The sequence below is a fragment of the Sapajus apella genome, unplaced genomic scaffold (genome assembly GCF_009761245.1).
Source record: "Sapajus apella isolate SASKATOON/1434 unplaced genomic scaffold, GSC_monkey_1.0 scaffold2, whole genome shotgun sequence".
Classification (NCBI taxonomy): domain Eukaryota; kingdom Metazoa; phylum Chordata; class Mammalia; order Primates; family Cebidae; genus Sapajus; species Sapajus apella.
Window position 1 is genome coordinate 2,084,378 of NW_022436942.1, and position 17,233 is coordinate 2,101,610.

The 17,233-nt window shown below is 38.6% G+C and overlaps 1 protein-coding gene across 1 annotated transcript in view; it reads right to left on the reverse strand.

Annotated features, from left to right (window-relative positions):
• Window positions 1-11,733, reverse strand: part of LOC116555400 (liprin-beta-1-like) — a 67,046-nt gene extending 55,313 nt beyond the window's left edge. The window contains exons 1-2 of the mRNA XM_032283908.1: window positions 10,603-11,733; window positions 3,027-3,141 (exon numbers count right to left, since the gene is read on the reverse strand). Coding sequence (XP_032139799.1) covers window positions 3,027-3,141; window positions 10,603-10,650 — 163 coding nt within the window. The 5' untranslated portion in view covers window positions 10,651-11,733. The remainder of the gene's footprint in view (window positions 1-3,026; window positions 3,142-10,602) is intronic.
• Between the last annotated feature and the right edge of the window lie 5,500 nt (window positions 11,734-17,233).

Sequence of the window (17,233 nt, forward strand, 5' to 3'; positions counted from 1 at the left end):
TTTCATTGGGGACCTAAGCTGAAGGTATTGCCCCTACCCTTGTCTCACGACAGAGGGAAAGGAAGGGAGAGTGGAATTGCGCAATGGCTCACAACGCTTCTGCTTGGAGATGGTGTAAGTCACCTTCTCTTGCCTTCCATTGGTTAAAGCAAACCATATAGCCAAACCTGCTATCAGTGGGGCATTTTGGGTTAAGAGTTAACAAAACCTTTTCTCTGCTGCATATGAATTTGACCTTTTGTTAACATTCTAGCTCTGTTCCCCTGGAACCAGATTACAGTGCTATGTTAACGGTGTTACTCAGCAACATTGCTTATAAATGATCTCTGATTGGAAATTGCATCTGGACTGGAAGGAGCTATAAATGTACTACAAATACCTGATGGAAGCTATAGCTTCTAGCATCCTGGAATGTGCTGACTGTTTTAGGTGGGCATGTGTGGTGATGCCAGAAATGACACCTCTGAAGTTTGTTACAGGCGATATTGGCTCCTGTAGGGAATGAGATGCTAAGTTGGGGTGGTTCCTGCACTTGCCTCATATGGATTGCACCTTCTTGCATTTGAGCTGTCTCTGGGCAGCTGCATAATTTGGAGGAATACCTGACACCACCTATAGTTAACTGTCCTGTCTCATGTTTTGTTTTGTCTTTTCTTTTCTTTCTTTCCTTTTTTTTTTTTTTTTTTCTTGAGACAGAGTCTTGCTCTGTCACCAAGGTTGGAGTGCAGTGGTGAGATCTCAGCTCACTGCAACCTCCACCTCCCAGGTTCAAACAATCCTCCCACCTCAGCTTCCTGAAAGCTGGGATTACAGGCACCTGACACCATGTGCAGCTCATTTTTGTATTTTTAGTAGAGACAGGGTTTCATAACATTGGCGAAGCTGGTCTCGAACTCCTGACCTCAAGTGATCTGCCCTCCTCGACCTCTCAAAGTACCGGGATTACAAGCGTGAGCCACCATGCCTAGCCCTGTCCCATGCTTTTCTGAGTGAATCTCATGCAAAAGTGGTCTATGGTAGTTTTGTGAGTTTGAATGTTGACTTGAACCTAATAATAGATTTGATGCCATTGTGAGCACCATAGGCAGAAATTCACATTCTCCCACAAGACAGCAATATACTGCATGCTCTTCTAACTAAAAGATGAACAGATAATTAGAAACAATAATAACATCTACAAAGGGGGATTCTTCTAGGGGACCTTGGTACTTTTCAGTGGACAACAGATTCATAGAAAATTACTGATCAATAGAGGAAAAATGCAAAGAGAAACAGGTTTGTGGCTCAGAGAAACCTCAGTTAGAAACCTGGCTCTGCAGCTTCCTGCCTGCAACATGGGTGAGTTGCTTTATCCCTCTGAGCATCAGAATTCTCATCTATAAACTTTCTATTTTTAAGGCCTTTTTACTAAAAGAAAAATCTCAACTGGAACTCAGTTGAACAAAAACAAAAAAAAAAAACAAAACAAAACAAAAACAAAAGAACAAACCAAACCAAAAAAAAAAAAAAAATCAAAAAGGGCAAGAAATGAGCTGCAATCTAATGAACTTGGGTCTCCAGGACTCTTTCTTTGCCCCATCTGCAATTTTTTCAGCTTCCTGGCTTCATTCAATCCTACTCCAGAGGCAGGATTTCTCTGTCGGACCGAGATGTTGCCAGCTCTGGCTCACATTCTTACTATGAGTATATATGACCCTTTCTTATTAATGATTTCATTTTAAAATGTAACCAAATGCTCTCTTATCATCTGTCTTCATTGAATTGCACTTCCTTATTATTATTTTTATTTTTTTGAAACAGAGTCTTGCTCTGTTGCCGGGCACCAGGCTGGAGTGCAGTGGCGCAATCTTGGCTCACTGCAACCTCCACCTCCCAGGTTCAAGCAATTCTCCTGCCTCAGCCTCCCGAGTAGCTGGGACTACAGGTGCGTGCCACCATGCCCAGCTAATTTTTGTATTTTTAGTAGAGACAGTGTTTCACCATGTTGGCCAGGATGGTCTCGATCTCTTGACCTCGTGATCCACCCGCCTTGGCCTCCCAAAGTGCTAGGATTACAGGCGTGAGCCACTGTGCCCAGCCTGCACATCCTTATTTTAAAGGCTCATTGTTCTGTCATTTTCAGATTGAAGACAATCCTTGCTAGAGAAGTTGGGAAGAAAGAGTAAACTGGTCACCGTAAAGTTCTGCTGCCAGTTAATCATCTAGTCCATCAGTTCTGCCTTCATCCAGCATTACAGCATCTATTCCCGGATATTAGCCTATCCTTCACATGTTCTTGCTCAGAATACAGCTAGTATCTCATAGTGCCACAGTCATCATTCATAATTACAAAGAAAGGTTAAATTTAACCGAGTTTTGTCAGATGTTATGCACATTATATTTCTGAATATAATTTTTAAAAGCATTTCATTTAGGCTATTTTCTATCATGTATCACTTACTTTATTAGAAATTATGGTCCATATAATACTCAGAACAAACCTTTTCAGTTATGAAAAAAAAATTTACACAAATTCATGCATTTTCCAAAAACAGAATTAGCAAATTTTTGCTTTCTAAAAGGTGGAGGACTCAATCCCTGGTATAAATTTTTTACCAATTTTCCAAAGATACAGAGCCATCTTTCCCCTCTCAAAAGGGCAGGAACAGTTTCTAAGTCCCTTACTTTATCTAATTTCAGTTTTGAGGGCAACAATCCTGGGACAGTGATGGTTCTTTTTAACTCTTTTAGCATTCCCTTGCATTGAAATTGAGACAAGTCCATTCTTGTGATGAGAATTTACAGTCTAGTAATCTTAAACACCGAATAAAGTACAGAATCCCCCTTTTCCAGCGCTGAAGAGGAAGTTAATGGATTCCCAGTCACAGTAAATAATCTTAGAGAATTCCCTGTGGTTCTGGGCCTGGCTGAATTCTGCTATTCTTTCTTTGAGGCTAAAACTACACATTAACTATCATCAGTTTCTTTTATAGATTTTGGAGGACTTTAGCAAAATAATATGACAAATATGAAATATATCTTCTTACCTCTATCAACAATTTCAATCCCTTCTCCTTTCATCTTGCAAACCAATTTTTCTTGTAGTCTTTTTACTTCAGATTCCTTTTCTTCTAGTTGTTCTTTTGAAGTTGCCAATTCATCCTACAAGTTACAAATTCATTTAAAATTAGTAGATCATGACTAAAAGAGAACATTAAAATAGCATATTAGCTCTTTAAATCAGTAATCAGATTTATGAATAAAACAAATCTACACGAATTGAGATGTGGCCAGGCGTGGTGGCTCACGCTTGTAATCCCAGCATTTTGGAGGCCAAGGCGGGTTGATCACTTGAGGTCAGGAGCTCGAGACCAGCCTGGCCAACATGATGAAATCCCATCTCTACCAAAAATGTCAACTGCTGTACCTTCAAGAAAGTCCCTAAAGAGGAAAGCGATCTCTACTGTGGATACGAAACAGAATTCTTTCATAGGCCAATGTTTACAATTATTTTACTAGGCTTGGGTCTCAGGTAGCCTAAGAGAGTTAAATTTAATTTATATATTTTTTTCATTTTACCCGTTAATTATTTTTCACTAATTGTTTCATGTGTTTCTGAAAACAACATTAGGGATCCCACTTTCCCTTCAAACAGCTTCAGGTGATTTTTAATCAACAGGCGATACACAGCTGCTTTTCATATTAATAATTGCTTTTCATACTGCATCAGACCCACCTTAATTTTCATGCTAGAAAGTTTGGCCATTAAAGACTGGTAGAGAGATGGAGGAGTGAAAGAAAACTACAGACAGAAAAAGACAAGCTAAATAATCAAGAAAATAGTGTCAGTTTATAAAGGCGGTTAGATACAACTCAGAGAAAGGACAGCCTATATTTTGTCAGATGAGTTAAGCCTTGTTTTTAAATTCACATCAGTAGTGTTTAAATTCAAGAAGGATTCTAGCTTGGGTGGAGTTTCATTTTATTATTATTATTATTATACTTTAAGTTCTGGGATACATATGCAGGACGTTCAGGTTTGTTACATAGGTATACATTTGCTATGATGGTTTGCTGTACCCATAAACCCATCATCTAAATTAGGTATTTCTCCTAATGCTATCTCTCTCCTACCGCACCACCCCCCCGGCAGACTCTGGTGTGTGATGTTCCCTTCCCTGTGTCCATATGTTCTCATCATTCAACTCCAACTTATGAGTGAGAATATGTGGTGTTTGGTTTTCTGTTCCTGTGTTAGTTTGCTGACAATGACAGCTTTCCAGCTTCATCCATGTCCTTGCAAAGGACATGGACTCATCCTTTTTTATGACTGCATAGTATTCCATGGTGTATATATGCTACATTTTCTTTATCCACTCTATAGTTGATGAGCATTTGGGTTGGTTCCAAGTCTTTGCTATTGTGAACAGTGCTGCAATAAACATACATGTGCATGAGTCTTTATAGTAGAATGATTTCTAATCCTTTGGGTATATACCCAGTAATGGGATTGCTGGGTTAAATGGTATTTCTGGTTCTACATTCTTGAGGAGCTGCCATACTGTCTTCCACAATGGTTGAACTAATTTACACTCCTGCCAACAGTGTAAAAGCTTTCCTATTTCTCCACATCCTCTCCAGCATCTTTTGTTTCCTGACTTTTTAATGATCGCCATTCTAACTGGTATGAAATGGTATCAAATTGTGGCTTTGGTTTGCATTTCTCTAACTACCAGTGATGATGAGCTTTTTTTCATATGTTTGTTGGCTGCATAAATGTCTTATTTTGAGAAGTGTCTGTTCATAATCTTCACCCAATTTTTGATGGGGTTGTTTTTTTCTTGTAACTCTGTTTACATTCTTTGTAGAGATATTAGCCCTCCGTCAGATGGATAGATTGCAAAAAGTTTCTCCCATTCTGTAGGTTGGCTGTTCGCTCTGATGATAGTTTCTTTTGCTGTGCAGAAGCTCTTTAGCTTAATTAGATCCCATTTGTCAATTTTGGCTTTTGTTGCCATTGCTTTTGGTGTTGTAGTCATGAAGTCTTTGCCCCTGCCTATGTCCTGAATGGTATTGACTAGGTTTCCTTCTACATTTTTATGGTTTTAGGTCTTATGTTTAAGTCTTTAACACATCTTGAGTTAATTTTTGTATAAGGTGTAAGGAAGGGGTCCAGTTTCAGTTTCCTGCATATGGCTAGCCAGTTTTCTCAACATCATTTATTAAATTGGAAACCCTTTCTCCATTGCTTGTTTTTGTCAGGTTTGTCAAAGATCAGATGGTTGTAGATGTGTGGTGTTATTTCTGAGGCCTCTGTTCTGTTCCACTGGTCTCTATATCTGTTTTGATACCAGTCCTATGCTGTTTCAGTTACTATAGACTTGTAGTATAGCTTGAAGTCAGGTAGCATGATGCCTCCCACTTTGTTCTTTTTGCTTAGGATTGCCTTGGCTATAGGATCTTTCTTGGTTCAATATGAAATTTAAAGTGGTTTTCTTTTCTAATTCTGTGAAGAAAGTCAGTGGTAGTTTGATGAGGATAGCATTAAATCTAGAAAGGACAGTATGGCCATTTTCACTTATATTGACTCTTCCTATCCATGAGCATGGAATGTTTTCTCATTTGTTTGTGTCCTGTCTTATTTCCTTGAGCAGTGGTTTGTAGTTCTCCTTGAAGAGGTCCTTTATATCCCTTGTAAGTTGTATTCTTAGGTATTTTATTCTCTTTGTAGCAGTTGTGAATGGGAGTTCACTCATAATTTGGCTCTCTATTTGTCTATTATTGGTGTATATAGGAATGTTTGTGATTTTTGCACATAGATTTTGTATCCTGAGACTTTGCTGAAGTTTATCAGCTTAAGGAGATTTGGGGATGAGACAATGGGGTTTTCCAAATATACAATCATGTCATTTGCAAACAGAGACAATTTGACTTTTTCCCTTCCTATTTGAATACCCTTTATTTCTTTCTCTTGCCTGACTTCCTTGGCCAGAATTTCCAATACTATGTCAAGTAGGAGTAGTGAGAGAAGGCATCCTTGTCTTATGTCAGTTTTCAAAGGGAGCGCTTCCAGCTTTTGCCCATTCAGTACGATATTGGTTGTGGGTTTGTCATAAATAGCTCTTATTATTTTGAGATACATTCCATCAATACCTAGTTTATTGAGAGTTTTTAGCATGAAGGGGTGTTGAATTTTATCAAAGGCCTTTTCTGCATCTGTTGAGATAATCATTTGGTTTTTGTCATTGGTTCTGTTTATGTGATGGATTACATTTATTGATTTGCATATGTTGAACCAGGCTTGCATCCCAGAAATGAAACCGATTTGATCATGATGGATAAGCTATTTGATGGGCTGCTGGATTTGGTTTGCCAGTATTTTACTGAGGATTTTTGTATCGATGTTGATCAGGGATATGGCCTGAAATTTTCTTTTTCTATTATGTCTCTGCCAAGTTTTGGTATCAGGATGATGCTGGCCTCACAAAATGAGTTAGGAAGGAGTCTTTCTTTTTCTATTGTTTGGAATAGTTTCAGAAGAAATGATACCAGCTCCTCTTTGTACCTCTGGTAGAATTAGGCTGTGTATCTGTCTGTTGCTGGGCTTTTTGGTGGGTAGGCTATTAATTACTGCCTCAATTTCATAACTTGTTATTGGTCTAGTCAGGGATTTGTCTTCTTCCTGGTTTAGTCTTGAGAGGGTGTATGTGTCCAGGAATTTATCCATGATTTTCTAGATTTTCTAGTTTATTTGCATAGAGGTGTTTATAGTATTCTCTGATGGTAGTTTTTATTTCTCTGGGATCAGTGGTGATATCTCCTTTATAATTTCTTATTGTGTTTATTTGATTCTTCTTTCTTTTCTTCTTTATTAGTCTGGCTATTGGTCTATCTATTTTGTTAATCTTTTCAAAAAACCAGCTCCTGGATTCATGGATTTTTTTGAAGGGTTTTTCGTGTCTCTATCTTCTTCAATTCTGCTCTGATCTTAGTTATTTCTTGCTTTCTGCTAGCTTTTGAATTTGTTTACCTTGCTTCTCTAGTTCTTTTAGTTGTGGTTTACGGTGTTGATTTAGATCTTTCCTCCTTTCTCTTTTGAGCATTTAGTGCTATAAGCTTTCTTCTAAACACAGCTTTGGCTGTGTCCCAGAGATTCTGGTACATTGTGTCTTTGTTCTCATTGGTTTCAAATAACTTATGTGTTTCTGCCTTCATTTCATTATTTACCCAGTAGTCATTCAGATTTAAGTGAGCTGCTTAATCCTGAGTTCTAATTTGACTGCACTGTGGTCTTAGAGACTGTTTATTATGATTTCTGTTCTTTTGCATTTGCTGAGGAGTATTTTACTTCCAATATGTGGTCAATTATAGAGTAAGTGCCATGTAGTGCCAAGAATATATATTCTGTCCATTTGGGGTGGAGAGTTCTGTAGATGTCTATTAGGTCTGCTTGGTCCAGAGCTGAGTTCAATCCTGAATATTCTTGTTAATTTTCTGTCTCGTTGATCTGTCTAATGTTGACAGTGGGGTGTTAAAAGTCCCTGATTATTATTGTGTAGGAGTCTAAGTCTCTTGGTAGGTCTAAGAACTTGTATGAATCCAGGTGTTCCTGTATTGATATGCAACAAGAAGTGCTAACTAAACTAAATATATACACGAGTATATATTGATATACTTGTGAATCAACATGTGATATATTTATGTAGCATTTACCATTATGTAATGCCCTTCTTTGTGTTTTTTGATCTTCACTGGTTTAAAGTCTGTTTTATCAGAGACTAGGATTGCAACCCCTGTTTTTTTTTTTCTTTTCTTTCCATTTGCTTGTTAAATATTCCTCCATCCCTTTATTTTGAGCCTATGTGTGTCTTTGCATGTGAGATGGGTCTCTTGAATACAGCACACCAGCATGCCAATGGCTCCTAACTCTTCATCCAATTTGCCAGTCTGTGTGTTTTAATTGAGGCATTTAGGCCATTTACATTTAAGGTTAATATTGTTATGTGTGAATCTGACCCTGTCATTATAATGCTAGCTGGTTATTTTTCCCATTAGTTTCTGCAGTTTCTTCATAGTATCGATGATCTTTACAATTTGGTATGTTTTTGCAGTGGCTGGTACTGGTCGTTTTCTTCATATTTAGTGATTCCTTCAGGAGTTCTTGTAAGGCAGCCTGGTTGTGACAAAAATCTCTCAGCATTTGCTTGTTTGTAAAGGATTTTATTCCTCCTTCACTTATGAAGGTTAGTTTGGCTAGATATCAAATTCTGGGTTAAAAATTCTTTTCTTTAGGAATGTTGAATATTGGCCTCCACTCTCTTCTGACTTGTAGGGTTTCTGTAGAGAGAACCACGGTTGCTTTGATGGGCTTATCTTTGTGGGTAAACTGACGTTTCTCTCTGGCTGCCCTTAACATTTTTCCTTCATTTCAACCTTGGTAAATCTGAATGGTATGTGTCTTGGGGTTGCTCTTCTCGTGCAGTTCTCTGTATTTCCTGTATTTGAACGTGGGCCTGCCTTACTAGGTTGGGGAAGTTCTCCTGGATTATATCCTGAAGTGTGTTTTCCACTTGGTTTCATCACTTTCAGGTACACCAATCAAACAGAGGTTGGTCTCTTTTCACATAGTCCCACATTTCTTGGATGATTTGTTCATTTCTTTTCATTCTTCTTTTCTCTAATCTTGCCTTCATGCTTTATTTCATTAAGTTTATCTTCAAACACTGATATCCTTTCTTCCGCATGATCAATTCACCTTTCTTCTGCTTTAGCGATTCATACTTGCGTATGCTTCACAAAGTTCTCGTAGGGTGTTTTTCAGTTCCATCAGGTCATTTATGTTCTTCTCTAAACTGGTTATTCTAGTTAGCAATTCCCCTAACCTTTTTTCAAGGTTCTTAGCTTCCTGGCATTGGGTTAGAACATGCTCCTTTAGCTCAGAGGAGTTTGTTATTACCCACGTTCTGAAGCCTACTTCTGTCAATTTGCCAAACTCATTCTCCATCCAATTTTGTTCCCTTGCTGGTGAGGAGTTGTGATGCTTTGGAGGAGAAGAGCACTCTGGTTTTTGGAATTTTTGGCACTTTTGTGCTGTTTTTTTCCCCGTCTTTGTGGATTTATCCACCTTTGGTCTTTGATGTTTGTGAGCTTCAGATGGAGTTTCTGTGTGGACATCTTTTTTATTGATGTTGATATTATTCCTTTTCTTTGTTAGTTTTCCTTTTAACAGTCAGGCCCCTCTGCTGCAGGTCTGCTGGTGTTTGCTGGCGATCTACTCCAGACCCTGTTTGCCTGTATCAGCAGTGGAGGCTGCAGAACAGCAAAGATTGCTGCCTGTTCCTGAGTACCACCAGCAAAAGCTGCAGAACAGCAAAAATTCCTTCCTGTTCTTTCCTCTGGAAGCTTTGTCTCAGAGGGGTACCTGCCAAATGTCAGCAGGAGCTCTCCTGTATGAGGTGTCTGTCGACCCCTGCTGGGAGGTGTCTCCCAGTCAGGAGGCATGGGGGTCAGGGACCCACTTGAAGAGGCAGTCTGTCCCTCAGCAGAGCTCGAGCACTGTGCTGGGAGATCCACTGCTCTCTTCAGAGCTGGCAGGCAGGAACATTTAAGTCTGCTAAAGCTGTGCCCATAGTCACTCCTTCCCCCAGGTGCTCAGTCACAGGGAGATGGGAGTTTGATCTATAAGCCCATCTCCGGGGCTGCTGCCTTTCTTTTAGAGATGCCCTGCCCGGAAAGGAGGAATCTACAGAGGCAGTCTGGCTACAGTGGCTTTGATGAGCTGCAGTGGGCTCTGACCAGTACAAACAAACCTCTGGGCAGCTTTATTTAAACTGTGTGTGAAGACCATCTATTCAAGTCTCAGTAATGGCAGACACTCCTTCCCCCACCAAGCTTGAGCATCCCAGGTTAACTTCAGACTGCTGTGCTGGCAGCGAGAAATTCAAGCCAGTGGATCTTAGCTTGCTGGGCTCTGTGGGGGTGGGATCTGCTTAGCTAGACCACTTGGCTTCCTGGCTTCAGCCCCCCATTTCAGGGGAGTGAATGGTTGTGTCTCACTGGCATTGCAGGTGCCACTGGGGTACGAAAAAAAACTCCTGCAGCTAGCTTGTTGTCTGCCCAAATGGCTGCCCAGTTTTGTGCTTGAAACCCAGGTCCCTGGTGGTGTAGGCACTGGAGGGAGTATCCTGGTCTGTGGATAGCAAAGACTGTGGCAAGAGCGTAGTATCTGGGCCAGAATGCACCATTCCTCACAGCACAGTCCCTCCTGGATCCCCTTGTCTAGGAGAAGGAGTTCCCTGACCCCTTGCACTTCCCAGGTGAGGCAACACCCCACTCTGCTTCTGCTTGCCCTCTGTGGGCTGCACCCACTGTTTAACCGGTCTCAATGAAATGAGCAGGTACCTCAGTTGGAAATGCAGAAATCACCTGCTTTCTGAGTTGATCTCGCTGGTAGCTGTAGACCGGAGCTGTTCCTATTCAGCCATCTTGCCTGGAAGTCCCCATTTAATTTTAAAATAACTTCTTTATTGTATACTAAGTAGAAAACATCTTATTTATATTATTGGTCATAGATGAATAGTGGAGTCATTTGTTTGAAAATTTTAACCTGTGAGAAAAACTTACTTTGGTTGATTCAAGCTTTTTTTCATACTGAAGTCTTTCACTGCCCATTTCATTAACTTTCAACCTCAAATCATTGACCTCCTGAATCAGCCCATTTCTAGGAAGAAACAAGAAACTACATCAGGAAAGTGGCAACACAGTTACCTATATCTATAAAGGAGCAGCTTGGAAATCCTAAGAAGTCACCAGTGCCTAGGGTTAACACTGCATGAATCAGATGAGACAAATGGAAATAAATGTACCTCCTTAAGAACCAAAGCATGTTTCCATTTAAAACATTCCTTTAAATACCTAATGCCTCTGCCCTAAGGTGATGGGCTTATGAAAATAAAAGGTGACTGTAATTCTGATTAAGAAAGGTAGCTTGATAACTATTATTTGTCAGATATTTCTATCCTAAAAATGACTCTATGGATGCTATTTCATAAAGTGCTATTTCTATTTCATAAAACTCTATTTCATGTTTTAAATATATGACATTCTTCAGTAAAGCCATTTATCATTTCAATCTTCTCAGTGATGCATGGGTATTTACTTTTTAAAAAATGTGTAATTTCTTCCTTTGTCCATAAAAATGTGGATTTCTGATCAACCCAATATGGGAGAATGAAATTAAAATTAAATCCATTAAGCCAATGAATCCTTAAGATTCATGAAATATCCAGGAAAATATTTTATTTTTATTAAGTGAATGATAACAGGAACACGAGAATATTCAAATCAGTTTTAATTTTGAGAACTATTTTAATTATTTTCATATATAACATCACAAAGTTTATCAACTATTCTCTAATCTCTGGGTATGTGCATACATTTTAGCAATAGTGTTGAATTTTTATTAGAAGATTATCAGAGATTGAGTTTACTGTAAGTTTAATGACAATTCTCAACTGGAAAGTGGATGAGGGCCTTGCAGTTTACCTACTTTTATAATTAGAAAATAAAAGAGAAACCAATCCTAATGTTTATATGGCACAACAGAATTTTACACCCTTTCAACTGCCATTTTTTATTTTATTTTAGTGCTACTTTTTAAAGAACCAATTTGCTCATAAAACTTGTCCAAGTATTCTGAGAAATATGGTATATTTTTTACCAGATCCTGGAGAGTAGGAAAGGAAATTAGAGTGTTACACAGCATTAACTCCTTCAAAAGAAGAAATAATTGAAAAAAATGGAATTATAAACTGGGATAATTTATCTGTTTTAACAAAAACTACTCAACTATATTTCATGGCAATACTTTAAACATGGTTTACATTTCCAATCTGAAATCATACCTTTCCCTGACAATATAAGCTGGAAAATCTGGAAATAGCTTTCTAATTAAGACTTTAAAAAACAGAATACAAATTATTTCAATCAATTTCTTACCAGAAGTTCAGTCCTTTTGAAAAAGAAAATCCCTACTCCCTTTCTGTTTTTCCTTTCAGAGAACTCCTCAGGGCTTCCACAGAAACTCAATCTCTGGCATCTATTCTCTTACCAGAAGGGGACGCTGTTGAATGATGCTAACCATATCCCATTAGCAATTCCAGGGACAAGCAAGTCCTGAATCTTCCAAAGTTTAAGAACTTTTACCTTCGGTCCTTTGGAAATGCCTATACTTTTTCCATGCCAATATTTTCTTGGAAATTAATATACAAATAATCTAAAATTCTAAGAGAAAGTTAAATATTATGGATTCATGAAACATCCGGGAAAATATTTTTATTAAGAGAACAATAACAGGAACATAAGAATATTCAAGTTAGTTTAATAGTGAAGATTGAAGATTATTTTAATTATTTTCATATGTAACATCACCAAGTTTACCACATATTCTCTAATCTCTGGGTACATGCATACATTTTAGCAATAGCACTACTTTTTTTTTTTTTTTTTTTTTTTTTTTTTTTTTTTGAGACGGAGTTTCGCTCTTGTTACCCAGGCTGGAGTGCAATGGCGCGATCTCGGCTCACCGCAACCTCCGCCTCCTGGGTTCAGGCAATTCTCCTGCCTCAGCCTCCTGAGTAGCTGGGACTACAGGCACGCGGCACCATGCCCAGCTAATTTTTTGTAGTTTTAGTAGAGACAGGGTTTCACCATGTTGACCAGGATGGTCTCGATCTCTTGACCTCGTGATCCACCCGCCTCGGCCTCCCAAAGTGCTGGGATTACAGGCTTGAGCCACCGTGCCCGGCCAGCACTACATTTTTATTAGAAGATTGTCAGGAATTGAGTGTACTAGAAGTTTGATGACAAGATCACTTTGTTTGTGATTGAGAGAGCATGAGTGAAATATGAAAAAGTAGGGAAAAGAGTTTGATAAAAAAGGCAGCCAAACTCAAGGGATGTAAATATTGCCCTAGGGTCTTACAAAAATAAATAACACATCTACTGCAGTTTAGTGCCAACACTTGGTTAGCAACTCATACCCAGATTAAGTTAACAATAGATGAAGATTTCCCCTTGACTTTGCAGACACAATGTAGAAGACTACCTACCTCTATCCACATCTACTGTAAATTCTTCCCTGCAGCAGAGCCAGTGCCACTGTCATGTGTCCATCTGTTGACAGACTTTTACTATTACCCTACACAGCGACTATGGGGTTATGACCTGACAAAAAGAGGGGAAAGAGGAAAACATCAACAGATTTTTACAGAAAGCACAAAAGCAACAATTTTAAATTGGTGCCTTTCTAAGTCTTAAGTTCCTCAACTTCGATCAAATGAGAAACATGCTCATATAGGTGACTGACAAAGAGTTTTAAGATTAAAACACGGCTGGGCATGGTGACTTATGCCTATAATCCCAGAGCTTTGGGAGGCCAAAATGAGATGATTGCTTGAGGCCAGAAGTTCCAGACTAGCCTGGGTAACACAGTAAGATCCCACCTCTACAAAAAAAAAAAAACCTAAAACATGAATCAAATGAAAGAAAGATTTTTTTTTGCTACTGAGGAAGCAAGACATATCCAAATCGTTCCATTATAATTGAATATTTGACAAAAAATTTAATTTTGAAACAGCAATGGAGTAAACCTTCTTATTTCCAGATCTATAAAGGGCTTTCCTATAGTGGATAATGTATGTGATGCCTGGTACCATGCTGGCAAATAGTCAGCATGAAATACATGTTTGAAACACAGAAGAGAAAAATAAGTAAACCATTTTCTCTCCTCTCTCCTTGTGCCCATTTTCTAAACCAGGGTGACACCTTCCCATACTCCAACCAAGGAAACAAAATACAAAGAAAAAAGGAGGGGAGAGAGAAGGAATTTCTGCAACTCTTTATACTTCATTTCAAATGAATATATTTCAAATGGATATGCTCTCTCCCTCCACCAAAAAAGACAATAGAGAGGTTAAGAACTTGCCAAATATCACAAAACACACAAACTAGAAGGCCTGAATTAATAAAATAGAACAAAAAACAAAGCCTGTTTAGCCACTAAAATGGATACTTCAAGTTATAGAATGTACCCTGAGTTTCATAGAAGTGTAGTGAGTCTTCTTTAATTGGAATGATTTACATATGGAAGAGACCAAAAGTAGAAGGCCAAATTAAATGACCTCAAAAAGACTCTGTGGTTTTGTGATTATATAATGTAAACATGTTTTCTATACAGATTTTAAAAATCCAATTACATAGTAAAAAATCAGTATGCCTAAATAATAACTACTAGTTAAACCATAAATTTAAGCCCATTATTTACAAAATTAAGAAAACCAGTATGGATGGACAGATGCTCCAAATATCCTAAAATCAAAGATATTTCTAAAGGTTAATAAAAGAATTAATATTTCATATCAAAAGTCTAAAAATAAAAGTAGCCATTAGTATTTAATGATAAAAAGTCAATGTAATCAAAGATTATTCTTAAAATGAGGCAAGATGAGGGCATGTAGTAATTAACTGCCTTCCTTGCACACCTAGGGAATTTCAACTTTGCCCTAGGAATGTACGTGCATGAGAGACAGGAGAGGAGAAGGGAGGACAGACTGTATCACTCAACTCTGTGTCTCTGAACTTATCTTCATAGTCCAATCTGTCTTCTATAGACATCAGCTTCAGCTTCAAGTTAGATCTTTCAGCCATCAGATCCAAGTTCTGAGTTTCTAAGGATGTCCTACTCAGAAGTTCCTACTGAAATTTAAAAGATACACTCAAAAATTCTTTTATTATAAAGAGCCACATGTGAATTTACCTCATTTATGATCTCAAAGCAGCACCTATCAAGCAGAGGATGTACTAAAGAATAATTACAGAATATATATACTATTTAAAAATTATTCACTTGAGGCAGGGAGCAGTAGCTCATGCCTGTAACCCCAGCACTTTGGCAGGCCAAGGTGGGCAGATCACTTGAAGTCGGGAGTTCGAGACCAGTGTAGACAGTATGGTCAAACCCTGTCTCAACTAAAAATACAAAAATTAGCCTGTGTAGTGGCAGGCACCTGTAGTCCCAGCTACTCGAGAGGCTAAGGCAGGAGAATTGCTTTAACCCAAGAGGCATAGATTACAGTGAGCGGAGATCGTGCCACTGCACTTCAGCCTGGGCAACGGAGCGAGGCTTTGTCTCAAAAATAAGATAAAATAAAAAATCATTCACTTTAGTTACCCTCCTTTGAGCAGAAATGAACACATGTCAGTTTACTGAGTGAGTCATGTGTTACATAGATACACGTGCATAAACCATATATGTCCTTTTTTAAAAAATTTTATTTATTTCTTTTATTGCATTTTAGGTTTTGGGGTACATGTAAAGAACATGCAAGATTGTTGCATAGGTACACACGTGGCAGTGTGATTTGCTGCCTTCCTCCCCATCACCTATATCTGGCATTTCTCCCCATGCTATCTCTCTCCAACTCCCTACCCCTCACTGTCCCTCCCCTATTTCCCCAGAGCAGACCCCAGTGTGTAGTGCTCCCCTCCCTGTGTCCATGTGTTCTCATTGTTCAACACCCGCCTATGAGTGAGAACATGCGGTGTTTGATCTTCTGCTCTTCTGTCAGTTTGCTGAGAATGATGGTTTCCAGGTTCATCCATGTCCCTACAAAGGACACAAACTCATCGTTTTTGATGGCTGCATAATATTCCATGGTGTATATGTGCCACATTTTCCCTGTCAAGTCTATCATCGGTGGGCATTTGGGTTGGTTCCAGGTCTTTGCTATTGTAAACAGTGCTGCAATGAACATTCATGTGCACGGGTCCTTATAGTAGAACGATTTATAATCCTTTGGATATATACCCAGTAATGGGATTGCTGGGTCAAATGGAATTTCTATTTCTAGGTCCTTGAGGAATCGCCACACTGTCTTTCACAATGGCTGAACTAATTTACACTCCCACCAACCATGTAAAAGTGTTCCTATTTCTCCACATCCTCTCCAGCATCTGTTGTCTCCAGATTTTTTAATGATCGCCATTCTAACTGGCATGAGATGGTATCTCAATGTTGTTTTGATTTGCATTTCTCTGATGACCAGTGATGATAAGCATTTTTTCATATGTTTGTTGGCCTCACATATGTCTTCTTTTGTAAAGTATCTGTTCATATCCTTTGCCCACTTTTGAATGGGCTTGTTTGTTTTTTTCTTGTAGATCTGTTTTAGTTCTTTGTAAATTCTGGATATCAGCCCTTTGTCAGATGGGTAAACTGCAAAAATTTTTCCCATTCTGTTGGTTGCCGATTCACTCTAATGACTGTTTCTTTTGCCGTGCAGAAGCTGTGGAGTTTGATTAGGTCCCATTTGTCTATTTTGACTTTTGTTGCCAATGCTTTTGGTGTTTTGTTCATGAAGTCCTTGCCTATGCCTATGTGCTGAATGGTTTTGCCTAAATTTTCTTCTAGGGTTTTTATGATGTTAGGTCTTATGTTTAAGTCTTTAATCCATCTGGAGTTAATTTTAGTGTAAGGTGTCAGTAAGGGGTCCAGTTTCTGCTTTCTGCACATGGCTAGCCAGTTTTCCTAACACCATTTATTAAACAGGGAATCCTTTCCCCATTGCTTGTTTTTGTCAGGTTTGTCAAAGATCAGATGGTTGTAGATATTTTGTGTTGCCTCCAAGGCCTCTGTTCTGTTCCATTGGTCTATATCTCTGTTTTGGTACGAGTACCATGCTGTTTTGATTACTGTAGCCTTGTAGTATAGTTTGAAGTCCGGTAGTGTGATGCCTCCTGCTTTGTTCTTTTTGCTTAAAATTGACTTGGCTATGTGGGCTCTCTTTTGGTTCCATATGTAGTTTAAGGTGGTTTTATCCAGTTCTGTGAAGAAAGTCATTGGTAGCTTGATCGGGATAGTGTTGAATCTGTAAATTACTTTGGGCAGTATGGCCATTTTCACGATATTGATTCTTCCTAACCATGAACATGGAATGTTTCTCCATCTGTTTGTGTCCTCTCTTATTTTGTTGAGCAGTGGCTTGTAATTCTCCTTGAAGAGGTCCTTTACGTTACTTGTTAGTTGTATTCCTAGGTATTTTATTCTCTTTGTGGCAATTGTGAATGGCAGTTCGTTCTTGATTTGGCTCTCTTTAAGTCTGTTATTGCTGTATAGGAATGCCTGTGATTTTTGCACATTGATTTTGTATCCTGAGACTTTGCTGAACTTGCTTATCAGTTTCAGGAGATTTTGGGC